This window comes from Antechinus flavipes, chromosome 1 (genome assembly GCF_016432865.1).
Source record: "Antechinus flavipes isolate AdamAnt ecotype Samford, QLD, Australia chromosome 1, AdamAnt_v2, whole genome shotgun sequence".
NCBI lineage: Eukaryota > Metazoa > Chordata > Mammalia > Dasyuromorphia > Dasyuridae > Antechinus > Antechinus flavipes.
The window spans coordinates 98,843,096-98,863,065 of record NC_067398.1 but is presented as its reverse complement, the minus strand read 5'-3'; the positions used below and the strand labels follow the sequence as shown (position 1 = coordinate 98,863,065).

At 31.1% G+C, this 19,970-nt stretch overlaps 1 protein-coding gene across 1 annotated transcript in view; it reads right to left on the bottom strand.

Moving 5' to 3' along the window:
* Positions 1-19,970, bottom strand: part of ZDHHC21 (zinc finger DHHC-type palmitoyltransferase 21) — a 66,179-nt gene that overhangs the window by 16,405 nt on the left and 29,804 nt on the right. The window contains exons 8-9 of the mRNA XM_051987296.1: positions 18,944-19,082; positions 5,075-5,191 (exon numbers count right to left, since the gene is read on the bottom strand). Of these exons, the coding sequence (XP_051843256.1) occupies positions 5,075-5,191; positions 18,944-19,082 (256 nt within the window). The remainder of the gene's footprint in view (positions 1-5,074; positions 5,192-18,943; positions 19,083-19,970) is intronic.

Here is a 19,970-nt window from a genome sequence, read left to right as displayed (position 1 = left end):
TTTTTACAGCAAAAAGGCTAAGTATGCTTTCATGGCACAGAATTGATAATGCCTCCTCAAAGTCATATAACTAATAATGAAATATCTGTCTGTCTGAAAGTAGATACTTAGTAAATAAATATTTGTTTATTAATTGATGAGAACCATAGCAACACAGAATAAGAGTTGGAAGGACTTCCATACTGTATAATCCAATCTATTCATCTTACAGATGAGGAAACTGAGGTATAAAAACTTGATTGTTTGTTCAGCAAAGATTAGTACTAAGTGGGATATTTGGGATTTAACTTGAGTTCTGAGACTCCAAATCTAGCACAGTTTCCTCTATATCACACAGTAGAAATATGTGAACCTTTCCGAAAACAAGTCTGTAATGACCGGTAAGAATAAAGTCATTCCACTCGCAAATGAATATTTAACATTCAATATTTTTTTTAAAAAACAGTATTTGAAAAAAATTATAAAAGGAAAACTTTTTTTGCTTTCTTATGGAAAAGCTTTTATCCAATTCATTAAGTTTTTTTTTTTAAAAAAAAAAACCATTACAAGAAATCTTTAAAACTAAAATGAAATGAATGAATTTGATTATTCTTCTAGTTATTTGCTAATTGGGTAGCTACATAGTGCAATGAATAAAGTTCTAGACATAGAATAAAGAAGATCTGGGTTCAAATTCAAAACCATGTAACTTTAATCTCTCTGAGCCTCAATTTGCTGATAAGCAAAATGGAAATACTTGCTTCATGAGGTTGTTGTGAGATTCAAATAAGGTATCATATGTGTAGTGTTATGCAAATTTTAAAGTGCTAAATGTTAGTTATCATATAATCAGAAACATTTTCTTAGCACATGAAGTTATCATATAATCAGAAACATTTTCTTAATAATTATAATAGATTAGATTAGATATGATATATATGTATATAAATATTTTAAAACAGATTTTTAAAATTTCAACCTTTACTGACTTTTGGTGATAGCATAAAAATGTGATGAAGTTTTTATGCTATAATTTATCTACAAATACACTACACACATTTTAAAATAACTTCAAAATGCAAATATTTACCATTACATTTTTCATGGGGCAAGGTAATAAAATTTAACAGAAAAAACATTAAAAAATTAAAAGCCCTACTTCATCTGTTTTGGGGAATCATTAAAATTTCTTTATGTAGAAGGAAAACATAGTTGATGAAAATACAATCTATTAGTAACATATTTTTAAAGTTTTAGATGAAAGAACTGTATATAACTGCTTCACAATAGCACAGGTAAACTATGTTTAACATAATTAAACATACTTTTCATGTTTGCATGGCTAATATGGGATTCAACATCCCCAACATAATTTATAAAGAATATTCCGAATGGATGTTGCTAGTTTACCCCCTTAATTCTATGGCATAGGTGGGCAAATTTAATTATGGAAGATTTATAATATGCATATGTGGTACAGATGTATGAAAAGCCACGTAGCCCACTTATGAAAAGTCAAAGCCAATGTTGAATCATTTGTGAAAAGATAATATCTTTAATATTTTCTTAAGAAAAGATTTACTGAGTTCTTTAGGTATTAACTACTATTTCACTTAAGAGAAATTGATAATTCCCTTCTGAAGTGAATTAAGAAATAAAACCATCTTTAATAATCCCAAAGAGAGCCTGTCCAAATGAGATGAAATTAAAATGCCAAAAATTTATCTATCTCTGAAAATTTAGGTTTTGACAAAATAGCCACTAAATACTTTATTATGTTTTTTAATCACTTCAAAAAGTATTAAGTAGCAAAAAGACAGAATCAACAGCACACTACATCTACTTCACTTTGCCCTGAAAACTAAGAAAACAAAGTTAGCTATCAAAAGCTAGATAGGTTATCATCAGGCTGCTCTACCACTGACTACCAAACCCCTCAAGCTGTTAAGACTGTTCCTTGCCTACCTCAGCAAATGAGAAAATAGCCATTAAATCCATCCTACATTTTCAAGAATGACATTCAATAGTATTGATACATGATGACAGTACAGTATATAGAATGGGATTTAATTTTTTTAAAAGCTCAACAGCATTAATCATTTTGTGAACATCATTGTTGGGTTCCACTTACAAAGGTAAACGGCCATTAAACATTATCAGAAGTAGTAAATAATAGTTAAACAGAATAAGCAAATTGTCACAGCTTTAGATCTATGATACAAAGTCTAGAAAAATGCAAAATTAAATAGAAAAAAACTGCTATTTTTTGCTATTGCAACGTGGAAATAATTACCAATACACAAGACTAAGAATACATTTGTAGGACATAATACTGTGATTTTCAGACTACTCTGAAAATGTGTAAAAAAATTATTACTAAGCTTTAATAAGAATGTATGGAACCTGAATCTTACTTAATATTTAAACATTAAAATAATCAGAGGTAATCCTTTAAAACTGGGGTTCAGATTAGTCTACACAGATAAAATGAAACATCTGGCAGCATTATGTAGAGACAGATCTTTTTTAACTTTGAAAAGGAGATTAGTAAATCTGTTATTTTAAAGTTTGAGTAATTTTTAATTATTTTGTCTGGGTCACAGATAATCTGTTTTTGCTGGGTCATATAATGACATCAAAGGATCACTGCCAAAATGATTACCCTGTTATCTTCCATTAACCATAGAGAAAGAGTATTCTCTTGCTTTTTTATCAAGAGAATAATCTCTGATTTGCATCAAATAGTTATTTATAATGAAAATTCACAGAAAGTAAGAAATTGACTTTGAAGAATGGCTATTATATATTCATTGCTTCACTCATTTATTTATTTGGTAAGAGAGCAAATGGGTCATAACAATCTGGAAAGATGGTAATTGAAGTAACATAATTCATATTTTAATGTTAAATAAACCGAAACTTAAGATTAAATGACTTGAACATAGTTACACACCTAGTATCAAAGCTGGAACTTGAAACCACATCTCTTAATTCTGAAGGGAATGCTTATTTTTATTATTGTTCAACACTTAAGCATATGAGGTAATCTAATGCTTAGCTACTTAAAAATACAAGAGTACCTGAAGAATTTTTGGTTTTTGTCCGGGAATTCTTGGTGTGGGAATTCCATTCATGAAGATTTAGGAGAAAAGTCCTAGGAAATTGTCTGAGACACAGAATAGTTAAATGCCTTGCCTAAGGGTCACACAATACCTGTCAGAGTGGGTGTCCTTGGCTCATAGCTTTGAACTCTATCCACTATTCCCCATCAACTCTACTATTTGAAAAAGTAAACATACTATAAATCATAAGAGGAATTTGAATTTTAAATTCTCATGATGTGAACAACAGTTACTAATCTTTTAAGACTATCTCTCCAAGTAAAACATCTAGAGGCTGAGATACAAAATAATTACTATTATAGCTCATTCAACTTATTTCCAACATATATTTCGATTTCCCTTCAAACTTTTTTCATCTCCTTATTCTAAAATTTAGTATTTTTATTTAAGTCAGTCTGCTAAATCAAATCTCAGGGTAATAATTCTTTCAATTTCTTCTATCTAAAAACAACTCATCTTTTCCTCTCTACTAATTTTACATCTAATATTTATACAGTGCTACTCAGAGGTTTCTAATGTAAAATCTAGAAATTTCTCAGTTCTACTCTAGTTACATCATATGTTCACTTATTTCTACTTTTCAGATACCAGGAATTGTGAAAGGACTTTCTGAAGAATATAGTACCTGTGCTGCTTCTTAAAGTTGGAGAGGGACAAAGAAGAGAAGAAAAGAAAGGAATATATTGTGAGAACATGGGATGGCCATTGAAAAAGTACATAGACAATGCTAGCACGTGTGAGAAACAGAGAGAAGACTATTTTGGCTGAATCACTGAATAAAAAAAGTGATATCTAAAGAGACTAGAGAGATAAGAGTGGGGTCAGGATGTAAAGGGAATTAAAAATTAAATAAAGAAGTTTATTTTATTTTTAAAATAATAAGAAGTTCCTTAAGGCAAAAGTCACACAGACAGATCAATGTTTAAGGAAAAAATTTTGACAGAGATCTATAAGATGGATTTGAATGGCGAGACACCTAAGAGACAGATAGTTCATTTAGGAAGATGTTTCAATAATTTAAGTAAGGTAATAAGAAAGTAAGAACTAAGATGGTAGCTGGGTTAGTGGAAAGAACAGATTAGAAGCAAGAAATAATTAGAAATGGTAATATATGGCAATTCTCATATGTGCCATATATGACTTAGTGGATATGTGGAGTACATGAGAATAAGAGTAAAGCCAAGGTCACCAACCTAGGAGAATAAAGAGTGACGACACCTTTGAAAGAAATAGAGAAGTCTAGAGAGGTTTTAGAGGGAAAATATTTTAAGTTTGAGATGCCTCTGAGACACAGAATTTGTAATGTCCAAGAGGCAACTGTGATCAACGTGAGAGGTTTTATATCTGTCTCGGCTTCTCCTTATTTCCTAATCTGTGGTACAAGTGTCATATGACATTGTGTATTTGCTCACGTGTCTTACATTCTCTACTCTAAGCTTTATGAGGGTCAAAACAGCATCTTAATCATCTTTGATCACTTCTAATATCTAGCATATTGTTTTCATATAGAAGGATTTTAAAATTACTGCTGAATAAATGAAGGGGAAAAGCATTTTCAAAAACATGCTATACAGAAAAAAATCAAAATTAAATAAAAACTTGACATACAGGAAAAAAATCACAAAGGAAATTATACACTTAAAAATTATCAGAATAACTTAATAACTCTGAATTCAACCATAAACAACTATTTATACTTTAAATTGTTCAATTTTAAGTGAAATAAATTATCAATGATAATCAAAAGTTATCAGACAACTGAATAAATAATCTTTTATTATTTACTAAGATGTTTTATCACCAATTTATTTTTTCAAGTAACTCTATTTTAGAAATATAATTTATGAAATCTATATTGAATAAGGAAAAGAGTCAATTTTTAAAATATAAGTTACATAAAGCTTTTTATTCATCAATGTTCACAGTTATTTTACTTGGAAAAAATTTGTCGAAAAAAAATCTGTCATACTTACAGTGATGATGCCAATTAGTTGTGTATAAAAGAGTCCAGTTATTCCAACTAACATAGTTATTCCCATGAAAGCAGCTAGTCTCATTATTGCCAATTCATGTCTAACTAAAAAGAGATCCTGAAAAGAACAGAAAAGGGATAAAAACTTTAAAAAGTAATATAAAGAATCACTAAAAGTAGCACTAACGTTCAGTAGTTGAATCATAACAGTTTTTGCTGGCAATTTTAAAGCAATATTTTATCTTAAGCATTAAGCTCTACTATGTTAACATATAAAAAATTGAGATTAATTTGAAAAAGTTCTCAAATTAAACTATACAGCAGACAAAAATTGTGATTTTTCCAATGTTGCTGTGCCAAAAATCCAATCCAAAATCAAAGATGAAGAGTTATTTAGTAAATATAAACTAGCTCTATAATAAGTGAACATGGCTATGGAATCCTGTCTTGGTCACTGACCTTCACAAGACTTTGGACAAATCAATCTTCCTAAGTCTCAGTTTCCTTCTTTATAAAACAAGGGGTTTAGACTAGATGACATATCAGTTTCCCTCTAGTTCTAAATGTATGATTCTATGATCCATTCTCCTTCATGCTGGATAGAAATTCGTGCTGAACCTATTAGCAACAAAGATTACTAAGCGTATTCTTTAGTTCTTAATACCTCAAAAAGTATTAAGAGCAACATAGCTATGGCATAGAGAACTTTTTTAATTGCAATAGCCAAAAAAGAATCACTTGGAGGCAAATGTTCTGTTGATAAGTCTCTCCACACTTCCAGATTGTATGCTCTAATGTCACAGACTTTAAAATTGTAGATTAGTATCTAATTCATTAAGAGGCACAGCTGTCAGTGAAAGACTGTTTAGTCCACGTAAGAGAATGCATAAAATATTCTATTATAAAGACCTTAATAGTCTATATCTGCAAACATAATAATTCATATTATTTAAGTTCAAATAACTTGAAATCCAGTGATGTTTCAACTCACTCCAAATCAAGAAAGAAATATAAACACATGGTCACAGAATCATAATTACAGAATCTCAGTTAAAAAGGCCAGGCCCAGCTACATTTGAGTAAGAATCCACTGGAGTAGATATGTTAATATCTTTATTTAAAGACCTCTAATGAACAGAACCCACAATTTTCTGAATTGTTCCATGCTACTTTCCAATAGTTCTCATTGTTAGGAAGTTTTTCCTAATATCAAGCCTAAATTTACCTCTTTGTCACTTCTATTTCACATGCCTAGACTGCTTCTGGTGCAAAGAAGATTAAGTCTTATCCCTCTTCCACATGAAAATTATTTAAATATTTTAAAACAGCAACCCTCCCATTCTACCTCTCTCCCCTGTATCGTATTTCTCTAGGCTAACTATCATTACTTTCTTCAACTGATCCTCATAAGGAATGATCTCAAGGAGTTTACCAATATCCTTCTCAAAATGTTGCCCTTAAGGCTAAATAGAATGCCTACACAGGGCTGAGAACAGTAGGATTATTACTGCACACTAATCTCTGCTTAATGAAACTTTGTATCAGCTTTTGTGATTGCCATATCATGGTTAACTTATATTGAATTTGCAGTTCCTCTTCAAATGAATTGATGACTAGCCATGTATTTCCTCTATCCTATAACTGAAGTTTTTAATTTTTTTTAATCCAAGACTAATTTATAGCGATTCCTATTAACTTTTACCTTATTAGATTTGTTTATTCCTGTTAAGATCCTTTTAGGTCCTAATTCTGTCATCCATTTTGTTACCTATAATTTCCTCTGAAAATAAAAACATGCCATCCAAGACATAAAAATGTTAAATAGCATAGCAAAATACAAATCCATGGGATAGTACACTGGAGACTTTCTGTTCCAAGCTGATATCACATCATTAATGGCTTTTTTGGGGTCCAGCTATTTAACTAATCCTAAATATAACTAAACTATCATGTAGCCTATATTTCTTTCTAGAGCATTCTACTCACTTACTAATATAATAACCTTATCAAAAAAAAGAAAAAAATCTGGTCTGGCATTTTTAATGAAGCTCTATTGACTCTTTGTAATATCTCTTCCTTCTTTAGATGTTTACCTAACCATTCCTTTAAGGGCTTCCTGGTGGTACAGTAACTAGAATACTGGGCCTACAGTCAGGAAAATCTGAGGTGAAATCTGATCTCAGACGCAAGCTGGCTATGTCACCCTAAGCAAGTCCCTTAATGTGTTTGCCTCAGTTTCCTCATTTGCAAAATGGGGTTAATAAAAGCACCTTCAAGAGTTGTTGTTAGGACTAAATGAGATATAATTGTAAAGCATTTTGCTTTGTAAAGCCTAGCCCACAGTAAGTATACAAGTTAGCTATTCTTAATAATACATTCTAGAAATTTATTAATCAACAGGACCACTTACTCTGGTTCTTGAATAAAAGAATAGAAAGTAGGTCAAAGAAACATGGTTTAAGGATAGTAAAAAAGAAGTATTTCATTCACCACTATTATAAGATGACAGATAGATGATAATCAAAGACAGAAGAAGTTTTACTTCTATCGCACTTTCTACCACAAAAGATGCATGTGGATGGAGGGAGGTCATTCACATATTTTCAGTGAACACCACCATAGCTATGACTTAAAGTTACTTAGTAGACACACCACAACCTATATGTAATACTACTTATGCCTATGTAGACTAAGAAAGTGTGTATTAAGAGCTACAAGTCAGACAGAAAGATAGTAAACTGATGCACTCAATAATCACTTACCAACATTAAATTATCATTTACAATTTTTAGCATGTACATAAAATAATAAATAAAATGTACATAAAAAACAAAAATAATGTTTGCTATAATAGCCTAAGATTATATTGTAGTTTTCTAAATCTTTACAGAAAATAGCTTGATGCAAATCTTTAGATGCCTACATTGTAAATATGGTAATCATCTAACAACTGACACTTCTTTATATTCTGAAACATAGATCAAAAAGTATATCACAATTAGCCTTGTCTATTTTTCCTTGAAATAAAAATGCTAACTTATTGATATAAAATTATAGTGTTAAAACTATTTGTTAAGATAATTAAGATCACCAAAAATGATTTAAAAAAAAAAAAAGAAAATGAGCACATTAGAGTAGACCTCGAATTTTGCCATAATGCTACCAATGATTTCTATTCAGCTTGAATCCTATCCTTAAAGTTGCTAGACTTTAGACTATTGCCTTCAATTAATGTTTATTGTCTACAGTGGCAAATAGGATTAAAGATGTGACCCTCAATCCCAGTTGATCACTGCAAGTCCTAGTTTATGTTATAAAAGTTTCCTAGCGGGGCTTCATAGGATGTACTTGAAAAAATACATTTATGTAAACATAAGAATCAACAAAGAAAAATATGCAAAATGGTAGATTAGGAGTCAGAATTCCTGGGTTTAAATCTTGATTCTGACTTACTCACTATGTAATGGGATATGTCATTTAATCTCAATGGGTCATAGTTTCCATGAATATAAAATGAGAGGACAGAGATACAGACTGTATAATTGAACTTTAGTACTTTTAGGTTTTTAACTCATTTTATATGTACATATGGTATCATGTTTTATCCTAACAGTCCTGTGAGAGTGGTCATACAAGTCCACACAGATAGCAGTCTGAGAGGTGGGATATGGAAAGGATCCTGTTCCAACTCCAAGTTCAATGTTCTTTCCACAACATAAAACTGATTCTCCTGAACATCTCTGGTCTTCCAGTTCTTTGTTTCTCTCTTGCCAAATCTGACTTGACAAATGTAATGACCTCTTCCTCAGTCCTCATCACTCTGAACTCTGTAGTCTCTGATGGCATTAGATGCCCTCTTCTCTGTGATATTCCTTTCTCTCTAGGCTCTCTCCTCGTTAGCCTCCCATCCTATCTGAATGTTTTTTCTCGTCTTTTTCTTTATTTTTCATACCAGGCCTTGCCCTCTGTGATATTCCTTTCTCTCTAGGCTCTCTCCTCGTCAGCCTCCTATCCTATCTGACTGTTTTTTCTCATTGTCTTTTTCTTGATTTTCATACCAGGCCTTGCCCTCTAAGGGTGATATCCCCGAAGGCTCAGGTCTAGGCTCTCTTCTCTTCTCCCTCTAGAATATTCTGTTTGATAGGTGATCTCTTCACTTCTCATCCTTTATACAACCTATTCAGACCTAACCTCTCTTCTGATAGTAAGTCTCTGACAGTCTTACAACTCTACCTATATTTGAACATCTCAAAATGGATATTTTGTAGCCATTTTAAAATAACCATGTCTAAAACTGAACTATCTCCCTGCCACCACCAAACCTTCCTCCCTTCACTAACCTTCCTAAGGTGTTTCCTTGACTCCTCACTTTTAGCCATTTCCCTTATTCCTACTCATTAATCTGTGGCCAAGTTCTGCCAATTACACCTTTACAAAATCTCTTATATATGTATCCTTTTACACTGTCATTACTATGGTGCAAATCCTCATCACCTCATGCCTTAACTATTCCAATTCCATTCCAGTTGGTCTCCCTCAAAAATTTCTGGACTCCATGCCATTTCCACTTAGATTTTAGAGCAATCTTCCTAATGTGTAAGTGTAACTAGCCATTTGACCAAGGCCTTCTACTCTCAATAAATTCCAAAGCCTCTCAATATATTAATTTCATAATCAAATATAAACTCCTTTTTTGGCTTTTAGAGAGCTTAACAGCCCAGTCCCTTTATACCTTTCCATTCTTTTTACATTTTATTACCCTCTAAATACTCTAGAATCTAGCTATACCTTCCATCTATTCTGTATATAAATTTTATGTATGTAATAACTAAATGCACCCCACCCATTAGAATGTGAACTCCTTTAACGTAAGGGCAACTGTGCCTTTCTTTGTATTCCTAGTACTTGACTGATACACAGTAAGTTCTTAATAAATGCTGGCTGACTGACTAGTTTTAGAAATTCTAATACAACATAAAAGGCTATTTTAGCCTAACTAAAATACTGGGACTCAGTGGGTACCTGAGAGCTAGATTCATTACTTCAATGATCCTGTGTCAACATCAATAAGAGCAATTAACTCAGAGAATAGCACTTAAATTATGGCTATGGTAAATCTAGTAGCCAACATAATTAATAGCAATAGTATGGCAAATTTTTAAGCCAATTCATAAATGTTCATTGCTCTACTCCATCTACATTTTCCATAATAGAAAGCTAAAAGCTATAGGCATAGGTTCATATATCATAGGATCATTGAATTAAGAATAGGAAGTTACCTTTAGAAGTCTTCTAAATTTTCTATTAATAATCCTTTTATTTTAGAAATATTAGACTACTAGGGCTCTAAGAGTTTTTAAAATTAATTTTTGTATATGTGTAGATTATTTCAATCTCTACTTTCTATGATTATAGGAATGGCTTTTACAAGTTAATTTCTCCTTATGAACACTTTTCACTTTACTATTATTTGATGAAACCTTATGATCAAAATAGTTCAGCAACAGTTAATGGAAGTTATAATGATTATTAATCAGATATCTCTATAGATGTAGTTGTGGAAAAACAGTTTTTAATTTTATGGCTGAATATATAATAAAGAAAACTTTGAATTTTAGAAATTCCATAGTAAAAGAAATTTCAGTTAATTTTTTTTTAAAAAAGGAACATTTCACACTATACTTTTTTCCTCATAAGGTTAGGGAGTATGACATATTAAAAACCATAACTGTCTATAGTAGAAAGAGTTAACCCATTTCATTTCTTCCAACAAATGACAACTACATCTTATAAAATTTAACTAAGAATATAAAAATTATGATTTCATGCATCCCAATTCTGGCATTTCCTTCATAAATGCACATATTTAGTATTAAAGTATTAATAATTTTTACTTCCTGCTTTTAGTTCTTTTTGCCAATTCTAAAGATTAATATAGTGTAGCTAAATTAAAGGCTTAATATTTCAATTCTGAATGAAAAACAAATATTTATTCTGTGCAACTTTTTAAAAATACATTTATGTAAGTTTGTTTATATAATTTAGCTAAAACAAATGTCAATATTTAAATTCTGAGCTAAAAGAATATTCATACATGATGATTAAAGATACAATTTTTAAAGTAAAATGAAATCAAACCTATCCATCTTCCTCATAAAACTCTGGGACTCAAAGAGGACTCAAAAACTCTGTGTTAATTACATTAAAAAGAAACTGAGTCATGTAATAACAAAAGAAAATTTTAGTCAGATATTTTTTTTTAATAAATAAAAACAAGCATTAAAGATAATCAGCCTATTCTTTCTGCCTACTACAGGCAAAGAGGAGGAAATTCATGCTAATACTAACAACTACAGTGACAAAGATAAGTCACTTCCAGGCCTATAATCACCCACCTTTTTTCTTGACTATATAGATGGCTGCTTAAATACAAAAATGGACTTTTGATGAACGTGCACCCCCTAGAGGACTAAACCTCTCACAGCTGCTGCTAGACCCTCCTTACACATTGATTTCAACCAACAAATATACTTTGTCAGGCAAGATCCAAAAACCCAAGTACAGGTTTTCTACTGTGAGCAAGTTATAGGAAGTACCAATTTTAATTTTATGATAATATCTGTTATTTTATAACAATGAGCAAATGATTTTATTTTTATCACATTTACTCACTTTCTACCCTTCCCAAAAATATCTCATATTAAAAAAAAAAAAAAAAAAAAGAAAATTTTCTTTTCATGATTTCAGCCCAGTCAGGCTGAGAAGAGAAACAATACTGAACCTCTGAGAGTTTGGAAAGTCTGACAATTTACAATCTTGATGATATGTACAATTAACATCAGTAATGTCTACAAATTACTAGACTCTTTTCTCTAGAAGATAGTAAGGAGTGTTATGTACAGCACGACAATGCCAACATCATTAGAGCTAAAATAACGAGTAGTGTGGAATGGGTGAAAGCATCAAGAAACTGCGCTGCCTTCTTTCCTAACATATCTCTGATAAAGTCAGTAATAACCTATCTAAGCTCCCAGTGACTAAGAGAGGACAACAGACAGTGATTAGTCCACCACAATCTCAGAATTAGACAGGCAGTTGGGAGAAGACCCAGGAACAAAATAATTGATGGTTCTCTCACTAGTCCAGTATGGAGATACAACCTTAAAGCCAAATCAGTGACTGGAAGATAAACTGATATATTGACCTCTTGGGGCAGAATGATCTAGCAAAGAGAAGAAAATGGGTCAGACCTACTTGAGTGCTGAGAAGCAGAGCTCATTGCCCTTCTCCATCCTATCCCACAAGACCCAGGCAACCCACTGCCACAGCCACACCATATGTAATGGAAACTCAAGATCAATCAGCCACTCCTGATTAATGTAAATAGTCACTGTGTGCCTGTGCCACAAAGATATTACACTAAGCATTGAGTAAGCAAAGACAGATACAACGTAGGGTTTTAACTATATACTTAAGACTTATAATTCAATCCTTTTAAACTAAAATAGGAAATGAAATGAAAAAGAAATGTTAAGGTCTCAAATGTTAGTATTTCAGTATACACAAATATAAAAACAAATTTAAAAAAAAGATTAAAAATAATGTTTTATCCTTATCTTCTGTTCCCTATACCATATATCTAAATACAAATAAATCTGATGGCATACAGTCATAATTTCACAACTATTCTTAACATGCCAACATGACGTTAAAATTCCAGATGGTCAAGCATTTATTTTAGTAATTTCACCCATTTTTCCATATCACAATAAATACAAGCTCTTATTCATGCTAAGTAAACAAAAGCAACTGATTAAAGACAAAACTGGCTCAAACAAAAAGAAATAAATATGAAAGGTAAGCATGATGGGGTCTCTGGAATATACTTTAAAGAATAAATTGCATGAAATTCAGAGTAGAATAAATTTTGTAGATTTGCCTAAATTCCATGCTAATTATAACCAAATCTTCTTGCTGCTTCTCTTCTTTGTAAGCCAGTTATATTTGACACCAAGTCCCTAGCAACGCTATTAGAATCAGCCAATGAGGACAATAATGTCAATATCTTCCTAGCAGAAGAGTTGGCTGAGATCCCAAACAATGTTTATTTTCCTTCTCCTGAATATCAGCACCATGTCCTTTATTCTAAAAACCTAAATTGAGGATCGGAAATGTAGCCAGCCTATAAGTTGCCCTACATGCAAAAATAAGTCAATCAGAAATGACCAATTTAAAATTAAATATCCTAAAAATGATTGTGAAAAGGAAACCTGAGTTTTACCACTGTACCTATTCTACCATTCACATTAATAATAATTCTTTACTCTTTGTATAATTCTTTCTTTTACAAAGCATTTTTGCATCTAGTCTTCACATTTAATCCTCAAAACAAATCTGTACATCAGACAAGGCATGTATATTCATCAAAAAGTCAATACGACTGATAAAATTTTTATCATTTGATCCTGTTGAAAAAAAATATTCTTCAATACAGAGTTATCAGGAAGTACACATCTAGGAACCTTTATACAATACATGATCTTAAAAGCATAATTATCAACCACATTAGCTGATCTATATTAGAAATACAAATGATGTCACTTTTAAAAAAGAATAGTTGCTTTTTTAATTTAATGTGAATAATTCAATCATGTGAATGCTTTAAATGATTTCTAAACTGTTTCAATCTACTGCCTTGCTCATTCCCATCCCAATCCCATATAATTTGTTTTATCTTTAAAGAAAATACATTTAGGGAGATTGCTAGTTTTCTATAAGCTATGGGTCCAACTATTTAAGTGTTTAATTTAAATTTAGTAAACCATTAAACAAAAATCACAAACCATATTTCCAAAAAATTGCCTGACAGTCTAAAATATCATATATATTTTTCAAAATCTGTCTATAATTTTCTAATATGTACTAAGGGAAAAAAAAACAACAAAAAAGGCCTATAACAAAAAACAAAATTTCTCTATAATAATAATTATTCAATGTCCCTTCTACCTCTAAACCTATGATCTTATGATCAATTAGCCTCAGTCATTTAAATATAAGATATTTAGATTTAGAAAAATGGTCAAATGTGGTTTTCTTTGTCAAATAAGGAATCTAATTCTTTTCAGCAGCCACCAATTCTATTTGTTAAGCAGACAACAGAACGATACACACAGGGTTTTTTAAGTAACCACTTTTTATGTGGTTGGTCTTTAATCACAATATAGCCTTAAAAGAAAATTAGGATTAACAGTTTTATGGCAAAAATCACAGACCCTTTTACTGCTTATATAATATATAAAAAGAAAAATAATTTACCACATTATGTTAATTAGAATTTAGGTATTTATATAATGACTTGGAGGAATTCATACATATTTAGAAATATCCTATATCCAAGAAATCAGTTTGTCAAACAGAAACGGTCCCATTTTCTTATTGATTCTCAACATCCATTTAATTATTAATTCTTAACATCTATTTGAGGAAAAGAAAAATATTAATGTAAGTGTACTCATATTGAATATGAAACACAGAGATGTGTTGACTTGCCCAAGATCATTCAACAAGTCATTGAGAAATCCAGTTTTCCTAATTTGAAGCTCCATGGCCTGTGAAGGAACTGAAATTATAATTAGGTCAATTAGATAATAGGATACAAAATCAGGATAATCTTTTAGGTCATCAATTTCCCACTGATTTCTAAATAACAAGAGGATAAATTTGTAAAAAATAAATTCAAAACATAAAAATGAAAAGTTTAATACTATTTTCTATAAACTATATTAAATAATAATAATAATATCCTAAGACCATTCTGAGATATATTTGTGTGTATATATGTATGTGTATATATATATATATATATATATTTAAGTCTCACAAGCTATGAAATACTCCATGTAAGATTCAGTGTATATGGATTTGCTTTGCACATATATGCTCAAATTGAGGTGAAGGAAAACGTAGTTTTTAGAATGAAGTTACTAAAAAAAAAAAAAAAAAAAAAAAAAAAAAAAAAAAAAAAAAAAAAAAAAGCATCCAAATAACTAGAAAACTAGAACCAGATAATGAAAAGAAAACATTTGTGATAAGATTATTTCTGGAGGTTTTATTCAATGGGTAACATAAGTGCCACTGTTTTATAATAGGGTCTCTGCCAGTCCAATAAAGGACCCCTTCTAAATAGATTTCTTAGATAAACTAAATGTAAAAAAGAATTTACTTTCAATTGAGCAAAGTTCTAGGATAGTTTAACTGGTATTCACAATTATAAATAAATTGAATTAGATCTTTTTTTTTTTTTTTTTTTTTTTTTTATTCTCCTGCCAATCTCCTTAAAGACACTTGTCTAGAACGCAGCTAGGGAGCTCAGTGGAGAGTATGGTAGACCTGAAGTCAGGTCTTCAGATGCTTACTAAATATCATATAAGCTAAGCAGTTAACCTCTCTTTGCTTCAGTCTCCTCAAGTGTAAAACGGGGATAATCCTAGTACCTATTTTAGGATAAAATAATATTTATAAAAAACATAGTACTGTGCTTGGCACATAAATAGGGACTTAATAAATGGCTACTGATAAAGGAAAAGAGAGCATAGCTTGAAAAACAGTTAAGGATAGAATTTGGTGGAATGCCCATATTTAAAAGGTGTGATACTGAAAAAAAAAAAATGCAATCATAGGGTTGGAAGGAAAATAAGGATAATATAATGATATCATCTAATAAGGAAGTATGCAAGTGACTACTAAACCTGTATCTTCAATCTTGACCTATTTCCAACAATAAAATTTCTATGTAATTTTTTCCACTGGGATTCCTGAAATCAATTATATTAAGTTAAATATGTCCAAACTGAACTCAAATCACCTTACAAATATTTATTAAGTGTGGTGGATACAAATGCAATGAATGAAACAATCCTTACTCATAAGGAGCTCACATTCTCACCTTTTCCCTAAAAATATTTTCCTCTCCAAAACTCCCCAAGCTGAACCTAAGTATCAGCTTTGCCTCTTCCCTCTAGTTTGTCCTCCATATTAATGACTTAACAAGTGGCATTAAGTCTAACTCTGCAATAGTATCCTCTTTTCTCCTCTTTTCCACTGCTGTCATCCTCATCCAGGTCTCAGGAACTCTCCCTTAAGCATAAGTAATTGTCCTCCCATGCCTCTTTTTGCATCTTCCTTATAGCTTTCAAAAAGGCCCAGAATAATCTTCTTAAAGTGAAAACATCTCCTTCTCATTCCAAACTTCCACTGGTGCCCTACTATTTACCCAATTAAAAAAAAAAAAAAAAAAAAAAAACAAACAGCTACTTGACTTAGGTTTTCAATAATCTTGTTCTGATCTACCTTTCCAGCCTTTTTACTTGCCTTTACACACTTTATATTCTATCTAAACTATATTAATTATCATTTACCTATGTCATCTTGTAAAATTCTTCTTTGGGGGCAGCTAGATGGCACAGTGGGGTAGAGTACTGGTCCTGGAGTCAGAAGGACCAGACTTCAAATCTGGCTTTACATACTAAACAGTTACTAGCTGTGTGTGACTCTGAACAAGTCACTTAACACCAATTGCCTCATCAAAAAATGAAACAAACAAAAAACTCCATTTTGCTCTATACCTATACCTGAAATAGTTAAATTATCCTCCTTATCCTTCAAGGCCCAGCTCAGGTCCATCTTTTTTATGAAACCTTTCCTAATACTTCTCTGTTTTCTTTCGCCTAGAAATAATTTCTTCGATTCTCTTAAACCATTCTGTTTATAGATTTCTCCAAATACTTACCATTAAGCAATACAGATTTTTAAGTATCTACTACTGTCTGGCATTCAGTTAAGTGTAATAAGGATACAAAGACAAAAAAAATTTAACAGTTACTGTTCTTGAATAGTTTCCTTTACATGAGGGGCGTTATCATGCAGATAAATAAATATATACAAAGGTCTTAGGACTAATAAGATGACAGACTAGACTAGACACGTTCCCCAGACCCCATCAATTTTAAAATATCTCCAAAGCACTAAATCTACCCCCCAATATGGAGTAATTACAGTTGAATCCATAGGACAAAAAAAGAATTACAACCAGATAAAATCCTCATGAATCAATAATAGAGAGAATAATCCTTAAAGCATTCACTCATAACCCCTAATTTGTACTTCTGGCAGGGACCACAAACTGACTCATGAACTGGTATGTGAGGTCTATACTGGGGACCTCTCTTTGCAAAGACTTTGATGGAATACCTCAGCCCTAACCATCCAACCTTATCTATTAGTTAGCAACAATTAGGAAACACAAATTAACCAGTCATAAATAAGGAAGGATGACAGGAAAATGTGCTGCCTTCTGCTAATCCCCTAAACTAGGGATCTCAAGACTAAAAGGGCTATGCCTAGAATACTTTCTTCTTTCAAAAAGTATAAGACACTAAGATCAGCCCAAAAAAGAAAATTTGAGACCCAACGTAGTCAAGGTCAAAGAGAAATAGCATACTATACTAAATCTAAAGAAAAGAAGGATGGAAAAAAAAAATTGAACCAATCTTCTATCACAGATTACTCAGAGCAAAAAATTTAAATGGAAAAAGGTTGAGGCATTTTATACCTCAGTCTTAGGCATGTGTATCCACCAATCAAAGTAAATGAATAAGTGAGAAAATGGAGTAAAATGTGGGAAAATGCTCAAACAATAAAAATATCAAGAAGAAAATAAAAGAAACTGAGTACTAAATCTGCAATGATATTACAAAACTCTCAATAAACAATACTAGACAAAAGAAAACCAATGAGTGATAAAACACAGAATCTTTTGAAAGCCCAAGAGATCAAAGAATAAGAAAATTCAAAAATGGTTCAAAACAGAAATTTGAATAAATGAGAAATAAATATTGAATATATGTCAAATTTTATAGTTCTTAATGCAAAAAATAAAGCTGAATTAGAAAATCAGAAAAAAATTGAAACTAAAAAAACTGAAACCAAAAATTGAAGACTTTCTCTAAGGAAGCTGGAAAAGTGAATAGAGTTGGCATACTTAAATACTTTATGAAAGAATAAGAAATAAAGTTATCAGGGTAGCTATATGGTGCAATGGATAGCATACCAGCCCTTAAGTCAGGAGGACTTGAGTTCAAATCTGGCCTCAGACACTTCCTAGCTGTATGACCCTGGGCAAATCACTTAACCCCAATTGCCTCAGCAAAAACATAAATAAAAATAAAAATAAAGTAAATCATCCCAATGTTTGAAGGTTACCTTAGAAAGGAAAAACAAACAAAAAAAATGAATATAGAGAGTAAATAAAAAGGACTAAGAGAGTTTTTAAAATAAGCATAGGAAATAATGGGGGTAGGGATGGAAATCAAAATAAGAGTCTCTGCAATTTAAAATCTTTAAAGCAGAGCTTTAAAGCTCTGTCTAGAGTATGGAGAGGTTAACTGCCTTGTTAAAGATCACGAAGTCAATATATACTAGAGGCAGAAATTGAACTTGGGTATTCTGAGATATACCAGTTCTCAATCCACTCAATCCACTAAGCCATGTCTTCATTACATTACATTACATAAAAAAGCAAGTGAGTAAGTATCCAACTCTTTCTATTTTCCCTTATTGTAAAAGGCAGCTATGTTTTCTATCAAATCCATTGCTTCAGTGCTATGTGAAATAACATTAATAAATAACATTATACAGGGTGCAGATAATCTTGACACTATTTTAATGTACATTATTTAAGAGTAATATCCTTTGCCATGACAACCCAAATTCCATTTAAAGATTTTTTTAAATGCTCTAGATTTTTAAAAAACACATTTTAATAGCTGTAGGATATAGCTGCCTTCTGGATATCTGCTATGGAATTTCTTACCAAGTTACGCTTTTTTAACGGTAGAAAGTAGTAATAGTGGCAAAAAGAAAACATCAATGCGTAGCAAGTAAGAAGCTCAGTGTAGAAACATAGTTGCAGAAAAAGCCAATGATTATCTTCACCAACACAATTATTAATCCTGCAGAGAGAAAAAACAAAAACAAATGAAAAACTAAATTTTAAAAATGGAAGTAGGCCAATTTTGAAATGATCAGAAGCATAGCCCAAGAAGTTATAATTTTACTTTTATTTCAATTAGACATGATTGCTAGAATCATTCAATAGAAACAGGAAGTAGAAAATATAAAAAACAATACAAAATACAATACAATTAGGAAGCATTTTGTACTTGGGGATTTCATACTCAAATAATAATAGTATATTTTCTCATACGTTATTTCACAAGGATGAGGTTAATGAGGTCATTTTGCAGAGAAACTGAAGAAGTCATACAGTAAGATGATTTAACTTTAGCAAGATTATAATCTAGTTCTTTTGACAAGAATCATTGGTTTCTCTAACATAATGCATATTCAAAAGGGCAATTCTAATGGAAAAAAAGTAACTTTTCCAGAACTGTTGTTTGACAGTTTTATTTCTTGGAATCAAAGCACATTGTCAAAGCTGGACATAATTTTTCTTATTTTGGTAAATATATTTTTTCATTGTTTATTTTTTTTTAAAAATAGGATTAACTTATCAACAAGTTTTTCTACCAATAGTTTACTTTGTGGAAACTGGGGTGAAAAGATCATGAGGGATGGTAGAGATTTCAGCATATCACATTAACTTTGTGATGAATTTCCCTTTGAAATCTTATTTTTAAATGCATTTGTTTACTGAATAGTATATATCTTAAAAAATTGAAAAACTGCTTATTTCATGTGGAAATATAAATCTGGAAAACTTTCCAAAAATTTGACATCAAACATATTAACCATTATGAAGCTCAAGTCCAATTATACATTTTAATTACTATAAAGGTCACGGTTAATTAAATATAATATACACTACAACTTCCCCTGAA